This window comes from Thunnus albacares, chromosome 19, assembly GCF_914725855.1.
Source record: "Thunnus albacares chromosome 19, fThuAlb1.1, whole genome shotgun sequence".
NCBI classification, from domain to species: Eukaryota; Metazoa; Chordata; class Actinopteri; order Scombriformes; family Scombridae; genus Thunnus; species Thunnus albacares.
Window position 1 is genome coordinate 1,558,650 of NC_058124.1, and position 15,461 is coordinate 1,574,110.

The following is a 15,461-nucleotide window of genomic DNA, read 5'->3' on the forward strand; positions in this document are numbered from 1 at the left end:
AAACATTACTGTAAATTACTGTAAGTTCTTAAATGTATAATATGTATCTTTTCTGCATTAAAATGTCTAAAAAGGACTAGACCTATGTGATATATTTTGTTGAGTTTTGTACTTACATTATCCCAAATGTTTCCATCAATGTTCAAACCCAGAGAAATCCCTAATTTTAATTGTGGTAATGGTCTGTTTCATTAGGTCACATGTCTATGGTGTCATATCCTCTTTCATAAATTTACTTTTTATACAGTTTTAAGTCACATTTTTACAATACACTTTTTTAGATCTTGGTCATTTTTAACTATATCTTTTAACTGGATGAAACATTTTAGTAACCGGATGCTGAATCTTAAGTTATCAGAGAAACAAGCTGAGCAAACATCAGCAGCAGCCCAGTTCACAGCCCCTCTGCATGTCCTGTCTCTGCCAAATAGCGTTGAAAAAACATAGATTTTTAGCGTGAAACTTCTTTATTCAGTATTTTTACCTGTTCTAATCACCAGGTCTGTTTGTTTTGGAGAGGAGGAGACCTCTGCAGATAATTTGACTCCAGTTAAAACCTGTTCAACAATGAATACTGAAGGAATCCTAACCAGGAGAAGCTGACTGCAATGACAGCAATGGTGGTTGTTTAACAATGAGGACAATTCCCATGATCCCACGCGACTTCACAACATTCGTTTAGTTAATGTTTTGATTTAGAGACTTCTAGCAGTAGAAAAATACATATTGTCCATTTGACTGTCTAGAAAAAGACCTATAAGTGGTGAGTTCCCTGATGTGGACTGGCATAGCATTCCATTCATCCATACCAGCTGTATATAATATAATCTGGCCCTGCAGGTATGCTTTTAATGCTTCCCACAGAACACAGGTGTCTATCTCAAGCTCTCGGTTGACTTAAAGGAAAAAGTATATTTGTTCTGATATAAAATCTACAAAGTTCTTGTCCAACAGAAATTGTGGATTAAATCACCAAGTGCACTGAGGTATATCCCTATCTGGAAAACAGAGGGACATCACTACTGCGCTATGGTCTGAAGCTGCAATACCCTCATAATCACTAGATATGTGTATCGAGAGGAATCTGTTGTCTAACAGAAAGAAGTCTATTCACGAATATGACTGATGCACTGTGGAGAAAAAGAAAAATTGCTTAGTTTGAGGGTTTGTGAATCTCCAGGGGTCCGTTAGCCCATAAACCTGGAGGAAGTCATTAATAACGTGGGCTGATTTGGAGAGGAGGTCCAATTGAAGCCTTGGAGAGGTCCAGAGTGGAGTTAAGGACACAGTTAAAGTCTCCCCCTAGTATGAGTTGGTGAGAATTCAAATCTAGAAGGTGAGTAAAAAAGCCCCTAAAGAAATGAGTATCATCCCAATTAGGGACATGAACACCACTGGCATGTTAAAAAGCACTCCTTTTATACATATATAGCTTTTTTTGTGTAATTAATTTGCACGTCAATAATATATTTTTTGGAACTATTGTTTTGGTCATTAGTATTTTCACACAGAACGCAAATATTAATAAAAATATTCCTACTAGCTCTGATTCTGCACCTTATGGTGAATTATTAAAAACTGCCTCTAATGTGGTTTATCCAGAGTAACAAGGATCCATGTTACTCTAGAAAAATGTCAATGGTACTTTTAATACTCAGCACAAACTAAAGTATATTCTTTCTGATTGTATTAGAGCAGAGACAGAAATCTCAAAACTGTCTTACTGAAGAGATACCACTGAAGGGATGAGAGAAAATGTGTTGTGATTTGGGTGAATGGAATTATTAAATGAAAATTTTTTAACTTGCCTTTATTGAACAGGATTGAATGTGACAAGGACTGGAGACAATATGCGACATTGTAGATATTAATGAATGGAAATGAAAGTACTTGGGTTTGTGATTTGGATTTGTATGCTAAAGAACATTTGCAATCAACTGAAATGTATGTAGCAAAAAGGAAAATAAAGTAAAATAAGCAAACCAAAGACTGTTGTAATTAAAAATGTTGTGACTAACATAATACTTGCATGAGCAATCTAGATTTTGTTTCATTGTTTCAGCAGTATACAGTTTGTCCTGTCCTGACAATGAGACATCATTATAGAAATACAAACGCAGCACTGTCACTTCAGAAATGACCAGGATAAGAAACAGTAAAAGCAAAGTATTTACAGTGTGTATGTATTTGTGGTTATTAAGCTACATAAAGATGTATTCCAAAATGAAAAGCTTCAATAACATTCAACAGTACTGTACTGAAAGTGATTATCAGTGATTGGTGAGAGTGATGATAGATATCTATCGTTCAGTGTTTTTAATCTGTGCAGAGGTAACTTTATTTTCACTGTGATTAAATGTTCATACAGTTATTTACAGTGGTGTCAATCATGCTATTCTGTGGTTTCCACAAAGAATCCTAACAATACTAACAAGCCAGTACAGGAAAACAGTGTCTGACACTTGCAGGCAGCCAGGGCTGAAGTCCCAAATCCTCCCATTTTAAGAATAATGTAATAAATGTTTTTGTCTAGTTTGCTTAAAACAATGAGCAACTTTAAGGACTATGGTTACAATATCATTGTCAGCCAGATTTCTCTCTCTCACATACCTCCATGATGGTGATCTTTTGCGGCTCAGCACATTTGATTAATGAAAGACACCTCAGTCATTACATATGACCGACATGAAGGAGAATAATACATTCAGTCTACTGTAGATGCTTCCTGTTTAAAAGACTTTACAAATAGGTTCAGCATTATCCTGCTGCTATGCTTCAGTGTTTGTGAGTGTATAATATTAATATAATGATTATGGCTGCTTCATCATTTTGTAGGCCTGTTATCTAAAGATATGTCTTATTTATCATTATCTTGAAACTGATATTTTGTGATCACATTTTACATTTATTATCTCTATATCACCAGATAACAGATACTGGACAAACCATTTTAGGGGTTTATCCAGGTGGTGGACCATGTCCTTCTCCCCAGCCACTCTCTTCAGAACTTCATAGGGGGTCTTGCAGTGGCAGATGGGATATGTAATCCCTCCAGTGTGTTTGGGGAGACGTGCAGGGGACATCTTAATCAGATGCACAAACGACCTCAACTGGCTCCTTTCAGTGTGAAGACAAACTTCTCACTCTGTCAGGCCAGATGCTTATATTCTCTGTCATTGCCAAAATCTCACAACCACAGGTTGGAATAGAAATCAGCTGGTAAGTTAAGGAGAATCCCTGTTCACTGTGACAAGACCCAAAGATCCTTGGAGTCCTATATCTAGAGCAGCAATTCATCCATTGTTCATATTTTACTATTTAAACCAATTCTGCCAAGATAATGATGATAATGATAGATTTTTAGCATTGATTTATCATTATCATAATGTGGGATAACAGCCTTTAATAGTTCATGATCCCTCCAAATGAATGAATTATGATAGCAAGAAGCTTAGCTGAAGACAATATAACCTGATGTAATAGTTCATGAGATATCAAACTGTTATCTCTAGATTTTACTGCTTAAAATAACCACATAAAGATATCAAGGTGTGATCACAAGAAAAGAGTTTGTTATCTGGGAATCACAATTTAATGGGCCCTCCACCAATACATAATGGTACTAGACTGTGTAAATAGTTTTGTGATGGCTGTGGCTTTGGAGGAGCTTTGACAAGTCTGAAAATATAACTGCTATTATATAACTGTGGATGTCACAATAACTCTGATGAAATCATTATGATATACTGTAGGCTTGGAGACATGAAATTTACAAGAGAAAGCCTCATTTCAAGCACGGTGACTGGAGACCGGATTTGGCAGGGAAGGTCTAGCAAAAAAAAAGTTGTCAAGTTGCATAATGGGAAATGTAGGATCCAGTGTTTTTGAAGCTTGATTCATTTTAGGGACTAAAGTCAAGTCATATCTTGGCCTCGGCTATGATTTTAAACATTCTTTTTAAGTCTGCCTCTTTTGATTCTCCCGCTTTTATGGATATGTCTTTTTTTTTCGATCAAGTCTAAAATATTAGCAACAACAATGGATGGATAATAGACAACAGATGAGCTGCTGTAGTACTCTTTCATCAATTCATTTTGAATGGGCATTAAGACAAGTTTAGAATAGCTTACAATCAATAAAAACTTTGTTTTATAACCAAATAACAAACACAACATCTTATTTCAAGCATGTCATATTTTTAGGCAAGAAAGGTTAATGTTATCAGTAATCTACCTTCATTCTAACGAACACAACATGTACACACACTGTTAGTGAAGTGAGTATATCAGACTGTGCATACTGTAATAGTAACCAAGCTGTCTCAGCTTTGGGTAAAAGCTTATTTCTCTGACTATACTGATTTTAGTGGTAGTCAACATTACTAATAACACAGATCCATATCATAACCACAACATACTGTAGTGCAGGTCCAGCAGTGCTAGCACTGATGCTGTGTTCATGTCATGCCAGAAGTGAAAAAGCAGGATGACAAATTTTTGTTTCAACAAATGTTTACATGTTGAAGTTGTTGAGACATTCACATTAACTTTTCCATATTATTACTATTTTTCTCACCTTGGACTGCTGCCATCAGCAGATTTGTCACCCGAGTTGATACATAATTCATCAAGCTAAATGGGAGATAACTGAGTCCATATTGCAATCACCACCAGGAGTTTTTTTCCCTGTTGACATCCATATTTACACTCTGATTGACATGACATAGCACCACAGAGTAAGCAGTGCGTGTTGAGTTCAGGGTTCTGTGGTCACAGCTTCTATGGGCTCCACCTGGGGTTCAGTGGGTGGGGTGGAGATGTCCTCCATCTGCTCTGAATCTGGTTCAGTCACAACTACAGCCACCTGCTGACACACAGAGAGCAATGTAGTGTGAACAGGTTTACTCAAAATGTTGAGGACATATCAACGTATTGAACTGTTATTTAAGAGTGTGTTCACACTTGAGAGGAACCCTGCTGTGTTCGCCCTGTCAGAACACTAAAGCATTAGCTACTATCTGTGTCTGTATTTGTTTATCTCACAAGAATATCTGTATTCAGATTCACAGTGAACCTGAGCAAGCCTTAAGTTACATTCTTATTACTACCATTTATGCAGGAGGTAATTATGCTGCACACAGAATATACAAAATAATATAATGTTTGAAAGCTGCTTCATTAATAGGGTTTTAAAGTGGGGAATTTGATGTTTATTGCTCCTGTCTTAGTTTTGATGTTTGTATTAATTGAAATGTACAGTACAAAATGAAAATAAATCTTGTGCCCCTCTTGGCCTGTCCTAAAGGCACCCAGGATACAGTGGAACCCACTTTGAGAAGCACTGCCAAAAACAAAGACTGTGTTTGTGGTACCTGAGATACAGTCGGCTCAGCTGCAGCCGGAGAAGCCTGAACAGCTGGAGCAGGCGGGGGGCGAGACTGTGGATAGACGGGTCGCTGGCTGGAAGCCTGCAGGAGACACACACACACACACACACACACACACACACACACACACACACACAAATCTTTATTTTGTAACTGTGTAGATTCAGTGAGAACCAGCAACCTTCCAAACACATGTCCACATTTTAATATATCTAGATTTGTTACAGATTACAACAGATGTGGCACTATGCCACCTACCCAACTGACCTACTACTAACTAATTACTGCATTTTGATGATTTATCACCTTGTATAAGTGATGAAGATGATCTGCATGGAATTCAAACTCTCTTTCACTGCAAAGCAACGTGACATCATTTGGCAAGGTGCTGCCTTGTCCAATCATATACATGCAAGCCCACATTCCTGGTGTTATAATGTGAAAGCCATTTTCAGCTGTTTACCCTGAGATTATTGTGATAAAGGCTTGCATAGTTGTCGTCATGATAACTTTTCAGAGTTGTAAAATCCTGATTATTATAAACTGTTGTGAAGTGGTTTGGTGTCTGATAAGATTCACAGATCTGTTACAGATCATATTTCACTGTCTGACTGGTAAATGAAGCAACATGCTCCCCACCAGTGCAGCTACCTGCGTTGTCTTAACAGGGCTTTTTTATGTCTGAATGCCAACTTTATCTTTAAGTCTCTCTGCACCCTACAGTTCAAATATTACTTGATGTAACTTTAAGGTATCCAGGCTCACCGGAGTTGCACCAGCAGCTAGGACACTGAGGCCAAACAGCATGGCAGTGATACAGATCAACAGCTCCAGCACCAGGAAGATCACCAGCGTCCCCAGGATTCCATCAATCAACAGCTAGTCAGAGAAATCAAACAGCACGCATGTTCAGAAAATAGGAATCATGTACTGTAACTTGGCTATTGTAAACTAAAAAACAAGGGGATGATTTCATGAAAAAATAGAAACTTCAATGTCAACTCAGGACAAGTTGTAACAGTCACTTACTTTACACTTTTGCTCGATCAGCCCGGTGCATTTCCTGAAACAATGTTGCTGCAGTGGACAGTAAAAACAAAGAAACATGGAGTCTGCTTTTTCACAACATGTAGTGCCAACTATGAATTCATGTGATTCTACTAAATCAAATATGCAATCATACATCAGTGATGGCTCTATATATATGCTGTGCAGCCTGGTGTATGAAAATATCTACATGCATGTTTGACTTGATTACATGGAAAGGTTGAGAATATTAAAATGGGTTTCTTCTGTTCCCCTCTGTAGATCTATGGACCTTGTGCGTTTCAGCAGCAAAGGATTTTTAAACATTTTTAAACAATTTGCTCTGTGAGGGAATCACCACAAGACCATAATTGTGTACAGTCTACTTTATGCATGATTTGAATTATTGTCAAAAATGATACTCCACAATGGTTCTGGGTTTATTTTGGATCAAAATGAAGCTCTTATAGTTTTTCTTTTTTTTGTTGATTCTTGGTTTTATCATGTGACAGCATATCAGGAAAAGTTTAGCTTTATTCAGAAAAACTATGACAAGGTAACATGTGCAAAAATATTTCTGTCCGGCAAACATTGTTTCAGTCTTGCACCAGGCAAGACTCAAATCTTCTATATATATATATACATATATATATATAAATGCATATAGAGTAAATTCCAAAAAAACTGACCTTTAGACATTTGGCTCAAAACAGAATTTTCTGACAGCAATTTTGCATTTTGTGTAGACAAATCCATTTCACCCACTACAATATTCATGTTCATCTTGAATATGTAACTCAGTGATGTACTGTAACTGTAACATGACCTGCTACAGAGCCACACTGACTTTTTATAGCAGTAGCAGCTACTGATATGGCTGTTCTGTCGTATTACACATAAACCTGATGAATGTCATGTAGTGCTCTGGCCATGCTGTGTATGTTTTAAAGACAATACCACGGCATGTAGCTCCAGTCTGCGGCAGTGTTCACAGTGGTAAGAATCCTGCCGGTAGGGGAGATGTTTGGACATCAGACCCAGGGCAGCAGTGGCAAATGCAGCACTGATGAGATGCAGCACCAAGACACATTTCACCTGCAAATGATAACAGTAGTGCACATGTACAGTTAGGTATGTGACCTATTTAATCAATTCCATCTCTATGTAACAAATGTGAATTTTGTTAGTGATTATTATATTTCTGTCATGAACGCTGCAGCAGATGTGTCCTATTTTTTCAGCAGCATATATGCAGTATACAGATGTACCTGTGATGAGTGTGATGACACCTGAGCATGCTTGCTGAAGAAAACTGTGAGATTTAGTGGAAAAGCTCTGAAAAGCTAGTAAGTGGACCTTTGGGCTTAGATTATTTTGTTTTCTGTTCCCAAATGAAAAAGAATGAACTTCCCTAATCAGAGCTTTACATTTTCTCTCAGACCCCTGGTTGTGTGGATGGACCACCACCTCCTTCACATTGACTCTGAACACTGAGCTCAGCGCTATTTTTATTCACTTTAATATTTCATAGAATATTTTTTTTAGCTTTTAATGATTTTATTATGTCCTCTGCCCTGCTGGGAGAGCTTGAAGCCCAAGCATGCCAGTGATGACTGCCATTCTTGTAATTGTTACGCATTTGACAAATAAAGACCTTGATTCTTTAACCTTTTTTTTGTAATTTCATGGGTTTCATGGGTGGATAATATTCAAACAATCAGTGTGTACAACACATGCACATCTTTCTTGTCCAGGTGTGTAGGTACTCTCTGTTCCCAAGGACTCCCAACACTCTTAACTAAACTCTTTCTAAATATAATAAAGAAAAATATTTAAAAGGGAGCAGTTTAGTGATGCAAGTCCTTCAAATTACTACTAAATTAACCTAGTTGATTGTCTATGTGCAACAGTGTCATTGATTAATTATCATCAACTGTATAATTAAAGAGCACTTGAGATAGTCAGGACTGTAACACAGAGCTCTGGTTTGATTAAGACTGTTGGAGACAGACTCACCCAAAACAAAGTAGGTTTCCTCCCACTGTGGACCAACACTGATCCAGACAAGGTCACCTGGTGGGTTACAATTACACTTACTTAAACACAGCATTTGGTGGAAATATAAGGAAACTTCTGATTGATCTCATTGTTAAATGAAACTTTCCATTCAGTGGCATATAACTGACCTGTATGACAACAATCAGGAAGAGGGCCACATCTCCAGTGAAGTGGACTTCATGGATCTGGAGCACAGAGGCACTCAGACAAAGAATCAAAGCTCCAATAACAATCTGGATCGCCTGACAGAGGGGAGGTAAAGAGCAATTAGAAGGGGCGATCAGCATGTTGAGTCTTACTAATGCACTCAAAATAAAACAGATAGTCAGAAACTCAGAGCCCCTAATTGGGAAAATGCAGTGGAACAGCCCTTTAAATCAGAATCTCAAGTAGAAAATCAGGGCAAGATTTCCTTTCAGCTGTCTGCTAGTATTACAACACATCATCCTGACCTCTGGAATACATGGGAGATGATAATTATAGTATGTATGTCCTGTTACTTGTATTTCATGTTACTTTGTATGGGATGCAGCCAGTCATTGATTGACAGGGTATATTGTGTGTGAATGCTTCTGCTCACCCCCAGAGTCTTGGGCTCCATCTTGAGGTGGGACTGCAGTTGGTTTGGGGAGAGATTCCCCACTGCAGTCATCGGGTCCTTGTCATTTTGAGCCATCCTGCAGCTTTAACAGAACAATATGTAGAAAAGGAGTCAGTCAAAGAGAAAGAGTAGCTAGAGAAGAGCCAGGATGGTTATTAGATGTGGGAAGAAATTAAGATAAATATACTGTAACATATGGACAAGAACACATATGTATGTGCATGTGGGTGATACCGTTTACCTCACAATGATGATCTGGTGATGAGAGACTAGAGTAAAGTTAATTTTGTGTATCTGAGGCATAGATAAACATGTCAGAGAGGATGGTGCTGTGGTCAGCTCCAGCCTCTCGTCCAAATACGGTCACTTCTGGCTCCAAAAATCAAACATGGCAAAGGCCAAATCCAAGATGGCGATGGTCAAATCGCTACACTCGAGGCTTCAAAACAGCAATTCATGAACCAATGGGTGATGTCAGAGTGACTACATCCATATTTTTTAAAAATCTATGTGTACATGTTCATGCGGTTAGATAACCAAAAACTGCTCTACAGCGCCACTAGTGGTCAGAAAATCCACAGGGGAACTTAAAGCTGGAGTGCAGGACTTTTGTCTCCCCATTCTGGCAGTGAGAGTCATTACAAAAACACTGTTGACATGTGCTTACATCATAGGCTACATCATAGGCTACATCGTAGCCTACACCGTTGCTACTGCTGCAGTTGTAAAATGGTTTATAAATTGTTTTGAGTGTCACACAACCCCTGCAAAAAGACTTGTTTCACTATCAGAATTTGATCCATTCAGTCGGATAATATTTAGAAAGTCCAGAAGAGCTGCACAATTAAATTATTTTATCCCCATTCAAGTTAGCAGAGTGCTAACCTGAAGTTAGCTGCTCGGCTGGTGGAAGTCTGTCACACCAGACACCATATTAAAAACTTATATGTAAAAGTTCCACACTGCACGTTTAAAAAGTATTAGTTCTGTAGCCTTGTCAGTTAAGTATTATAATTGATCTGGCCTTAAAATGGTTATACAACAAGCCTGTCAAACAGAAACAACAGAAATGTATTTCCATCATGTTTTCTACGTTATTATTCTCTGTTTGAGGTTTGACTGCGCCCTCTTCTTCTGCAGTGCTATAATGGCTACAGATTGGAGAATTAGTGCACGTGCTGCTTGTTTCGATGAATCAACTCCTAATATTCACATAACAGTAGTAGATGGAAACGCGCAAGTCGCATTTTCTTTTACCGATTTTCTGAAAATTCGGTTAAAATTTGCGATACATTTGGATGGAAACGCAGCTACTGTAATAAACTCACTGGCTGCTCCGGGCCACCAGGGGGCAACTTACAAAAGTGAAGTCTTTGATCATGGTGTGCTAATTTAATATTGATTAAAGTCTTTTGTACTTTTCGCTCAATAAGAAAGTGAAAGGTGATAACATGCTACAGTCTCTCACATCCTACTCCTGTAATTAGTCTGAGTCTATTCAAAATTAAAACATTTTGAATAGTAGTTCAATAGTACATTTTTAACAAACTGTAAAGCGTCAGCACTGATCTTAGAGTAAATATGCTGAACTAACGGGATGTGTTTTATGTATCTGTGTCCAGGCCAAAGCCTGCTGGCTGACTTTCAGCTCTGACCTGCAGCCTTGAGTCAGCAAAACCAAGGACTTCTGCTATTACATACAAGACTGCATAAATACAGTGTTGGAAAAAGAAAACCCAGGCTTCCATCATCATTGTTGACTGACATTGTATAAATATTAAAGTGCGCACTTGGAGAATATTCCAGATCTGCAGTCGACCTTTATAGACTGCAGCAGCCAAAAGCACAATGTTATAAGCATCCATTTCTAATAAGTGTACATAGAAAGATATCAGATCAGGATGATCTCAGAGCTTCATGGTGAGTTGCAGAGGAGTCTGGTGGATCTCAGTGGGATTTGGCAGAGCGCCAGGTAGACTGAGTCAGGCCATGCCGTGCGACTCCTGGTTATTTATTTCTACATTTCCCCTCTAATGTCGTCGTTTTCCTTATAATTATGTCCATGCAAACAATTTAGATGCTAAAAGAACCCTAGCGCTTCGCCTCCTCAGCGATGTTTTCAATGACACTCCGTCCTCTCGCAGGTTACCTGTCCTGGTTCTCCTGCGGGACAAAATGCGGGGAGCAGAACAGATGATCTTACCTCAGCTGTGTCACAGCGGCTCACTGTCTCTTTCCTGTTTGTTTCTGTGAATATCTCCGGCTGATGTGCTGTCTGTCAGTGTGGTGTGGCTGCTCTGCAGGCTGCAGCAGGGTGTGTGTTCAGGAGCTGGATTTCACTGCAGCACACTGATGCGGCTGCGACTTTTTTAGACTTGCTGTCTGATGCAGTACATGCACGACTGCGGACTAGGGAGCCTACAGCAGGCTGAGCTGCGATTATGTAAGCCTGTGCATTTATATATATATATATTAAAAAAAAAAGTAATACAGCTCATCCTAAATCATTTATAAATTATGCTTTATTTTAAGTTTAGCATCTCAGCTGACTGTGAGGACAGACAGGGCCGACAAGAGGATTTTTGGGACCATACAGACCCCACCCCTGATCCATGTTTTATTCATTCCAGCTCTGATGAAACCAGTCTCTATGTTAAACCATAATCATGCTCTGTTACATGCTATTAATATAATCATGTCCTCTACAGTGCAGACAGACAGTATTTGGAAAGTTATGATGTATCTGTTTAACTACTTGTGTATTTCTCCAATTACTTTGGTCACTTTCTCTAAAAACTTTGGTCACTGTGTTAAAAGGGCTATATCTCCCACATAGCTCTTTCTATATTGATGTAAACCTACTCACATTAAAGCTGAGACTTAGTACTTTAATGTAGTGTCCATTGTTTAACTGTCTGGACTGTATGTCTTCAGTGATCAACTACAATTAAAATCCCCAAAGTAAGAAGGATCAATTAAAATGGTAAAACAATAACTGCTAGCACATTTTGGATGATGTCCCTTAAATAAACTAATTATGACAAAAATTTAATTGAGTTCACATTTGTAATTGGCCTTTTGGGAGGCCTGAGTAGCCACTCACTTCTATATTCTTCTAACAGGTGAGGACAACATGCAAACTCTACACACAAAAGATCCAACACATAGTCTGATGGTCTGCATGTACCACAGTAATCAAGCTGACAAGTCCCACTGTTACACTTTTTAATGAAGCTGTCCATATTTTCACATACTTACTGCCTAAATTATAAATCAAATGAAAGAATGGCCATCCTGGTAACGGGTCTTCAAATACATGCTCAGTAAATTAACGATGTTCTCTCAGTATGGATGTAAATATCCTCAAACACCCATAATGCATCAGTACACTGGAACTCTGGCTTGGGGGGCAGCAGATGTAAAATACTTCTATTCTATCTGTAAATGCAGGATTTAAACCGTGTACCTTTTCATTGCTGTGCTCCTGCCTCCTATCTGTGCACAAGTGCCTGTATTTGTGGACCTGTAAAAACTGTAAAATACAAAATATAATATTAATAAGTTAAAAGAAACTGAACTTGCTGTGCAGATGCTGTAGTGCCCTTCTGAGTCTTCATGAGTTATACCTGAAGGCAGAAAGAACATTGTTTGTATTATTATGTGCATCCCTGATGCTTATTAAAGGCAATGAAACCGAAGATTTAAAGTCAGGATTCAATATGTAACAGATTTTGGCCACAAGTTGGAGCCAAAAGACAAACCAAGATGTCTGTGGCTATACTAGTGTTTGTACAGCATGGTAAGCACTGCCTCCTGTAGCAGTCTGTAGCTAGAATGTTGAGTCCAGTAGATTCCCCACTCGTTACACTGAAAGAGACCTCACAGATACAGACACTGGAAGCCTGAAATAGTGTATTTGAGGTATCAGAAGGTACTGATTGGGATCTTTTGCAGCCTCAGCATCAGTCATCCACAGTGATGTACCTCATTTTTGATTTTATGGACAGACTTACAGTGTAAAATGTTAAATGGCAAATGCACCTCTCACTTGGTCACACAGTATGGAGCTGTCACTTCTTACTCACATTCTCACAGAATATTGTTAACATTTCATCTGTTGAGCACTTGTATTTCACTAAGCCCTATGGTGGGGAAGTGTGTCCTCTGCATTTGACCCATCTGTTTAGGGCAAAAAATCTCTCATTAATAATAGGCCTCTTGTTTAAACTAAAAGCATCTCACTGAACTCTCTCTGCAGACCCAGCGGCCAGCAGCTTTTTGTTTTGTTGTGACAGCTGTGTCAGTGTCATGCTGTGGAACAAGGAGATGTGTTCTTTTTTTTTCCGCTGTTGACAACTTTCAGCAGGCTGGAGCTGGTGAGATTCTGCAGATGTAATATCACATTCCACCACACGTCACATTCCGATAAATTTTCATTAAGTTCAACGGTAGATATGAGTCACTCTAGACTTTGTGTTGTGACATTCTTCACCCCAGAAGATACTTTGGTTTTTGAATTGGTAATTGACTCCATTTCTCTCTGAGTAGACAGATGTGCCTGGGTAGAAACCTTCATATGAGCATCCCTTCCCCTAGTTACAGTAATAAATAAAATGATTGTAGCACTGCCTCATGCACACACCTGACACTTAATGTTCTCCAGTATGTTGTAATTGTTGAAGCAATTCCAATAAAAAATATTAGTCCTGCACCTCTGCAAATATGTGACAGTAAGAATTACAAAGCAGAACAACTTGATGAATAGGAAGCTAATAGTGAGCCATAAATCTGAATAAAATCTATGACATATTTTTAAAGGTCTGACAGTCCAACATTTTGGGAAATCCTCATTTGCTGTCTCAACCGATTAAAAGATTAATCAATCTCAGTTTTCTCTCTCCGAACTGTGAAAAAGACAGATTTGTTGTTGTTGGAAGTTGTATTTTAATGACTGACTGAGTTAGGCTGTGCATATAGAGTGTATGGATAAGTGGGAAACATGCAACACTGAACAACATATGTATTGCTACAGTGGGATAAATGTTTCCAAAATGTTCAACTGCACAAACAGATACACATAAAGTTCATACTTTATAAGCTGCCTGTTGGTTTGGGTGAGCAGGGGTCATATGAATCATCAATGCACACCCTCTACACACCAAACATTACCTCACTGGCAAACCAGAATTTCCCAAAAATGTTGGACTGTTCCCTTAATTTGAGCAACAACAACAAGCTTTTATAAGTTGCAGTTCTTGAAAATCCCCCCTCCACTCAAAAATATGTTTTTCTTCAACTGTAGAAACAAGAAAAAAAAAGATATTTCTGAGTGAAGGGGAACTTTAGAGAAAACCACTTGTTTTCTATTCTGTCAGATGATTCCAACTTTTCAGTCAAAAGCTGTTTGTTTCAGCATGAATGATCTGAAATGTGAAGGACTTGATCAATAAAACCATTACTCCAAATACAAATATATAGAACGGTTTGCCTGAGAATAGAATGAAATAACACTTGGAATTTATTTGTTTGTTGATATGATCGATCACTTTTATTAGTTCTAGATTTTCAAAACAACAAAATGGAGCTGTTCTTCTGAATGACCACTGGGGTGCGTGGTCATCATATTGTACCAGTCACCCCAATGGCATAGTGGTCAAATACAGTCTCCGAAACACATGAAAATGTTGTCAGTGACCCTGATACGATACAAACAAGTGATGATTGTGCTGAAAGGTAAGAAAAAGGCAAGCAGCAAGAGTCAGCATGATGACAAACACTAACCAGGGCTTCTATTTGTGAAGCATCTTAAAAATATGTCCGAATCAGCGAGAATTCTGACAGTAATGTACATTTGGTCCTGATTTTCCACAGAGAAGTCAAACCAAGGAAAGTCCAGTGTTAACCTTCCAGAATCTGTCCAGACTTCCCGCCAGGTGTTGGATGACACGACCTCATGTTCAGATGGAATGTAACATTTCATTTTTTAACACATCTGACCCAATTTCATTCAGGATTTACTTGCACTGCAAGTGTCCCGACTTTTGCAATTTATACACATGCGCAACAGGAAGTACACATGAGTTGTTCAAAGTGTCTGTAGATAAGAGTTATAAACCAAGATGTGATGGATCATAATGCACCCAAAAGCTCTAATACCACACACATCCAAAAAGTGTTCCCAACACGAAAAAGTGATAGTCTGACTCTAATTGGTGTCCTGAGATAGATTGAATACTTCACACACTGTCACTACATCCACATGTACACAAGAGAGCAGCTTACTCACTATGGTGAAATCAGACACTATACTTAAATACTGTAAAATCCATGTATACATACAGTGATCAGATTACTATTCTACCTCCAAGCTTATCTGGGAACCATGTTTTA

The 15,461-nt window shown here is 38.5% G+C and overlaps 1 protein-coding gene across 4 annotated transcripts; it reads right to left on the minus strand.

The window, feature by feature from the left end:
- Nucleotides 1-4,079: 4,079 nt before the first annotated feature.
- On the minus strand, nucleotides 4,080-11,524 carry si:dkey-81h8.1 (uncharacterized protein LOC100034657 homolog). 4 transcript variants are annotated; one of them, XM_044336637.1, is made up of 9 exons: nucleotides 11,275-11,524; nucleotides 9,051-9,153; nucleotides 8,599-8,712; nucleotides 8,429-8,485; nucleotides 7,370-7,507; nucleotides 6,416-6,463; nucleotides 6,152-6,265; nucleotides 5,372-5,467; nucleotides 4,080-4,866 (listed from the first exon to the last, which is right to left on the minus strand). In XM_044336637.1, the coding sequence occupies exons 2-9, from the start codon at nucleotides 9,144-9,146 to the stop codon at nucleotides 4,756-4,758; spliced, it is 774 nt and encodes a 257-aa protein (XP_044192572.1). In that variant the 5' UTR covers nucleotides 9,147-9,153; nucleotides 11,275-11,524; the 3' UTR covers nucleotides 4,080-4,755. The 4 variants fall into 4 exon arrangements, with proteins under 4 accessions (XP_044192572.1, XP_044192569.1, XP_044192568.1 ...); XM_044336634.1 differs by lacking the exon at nucleotides 11,275-11,524 and adding an exon at nucleotides 9,313-9,474 and having other exon boundaries at nucleotides 4,080-4,863; XM_044336633.1 differs by lacking the exon at nucleotides 11,275-11,524 and adding an exon at nucleotides 9,313-9,474.
- Between the last annotated feature and the right edge of the window lie 3,937 nt (nucleotides 11,525-15,461).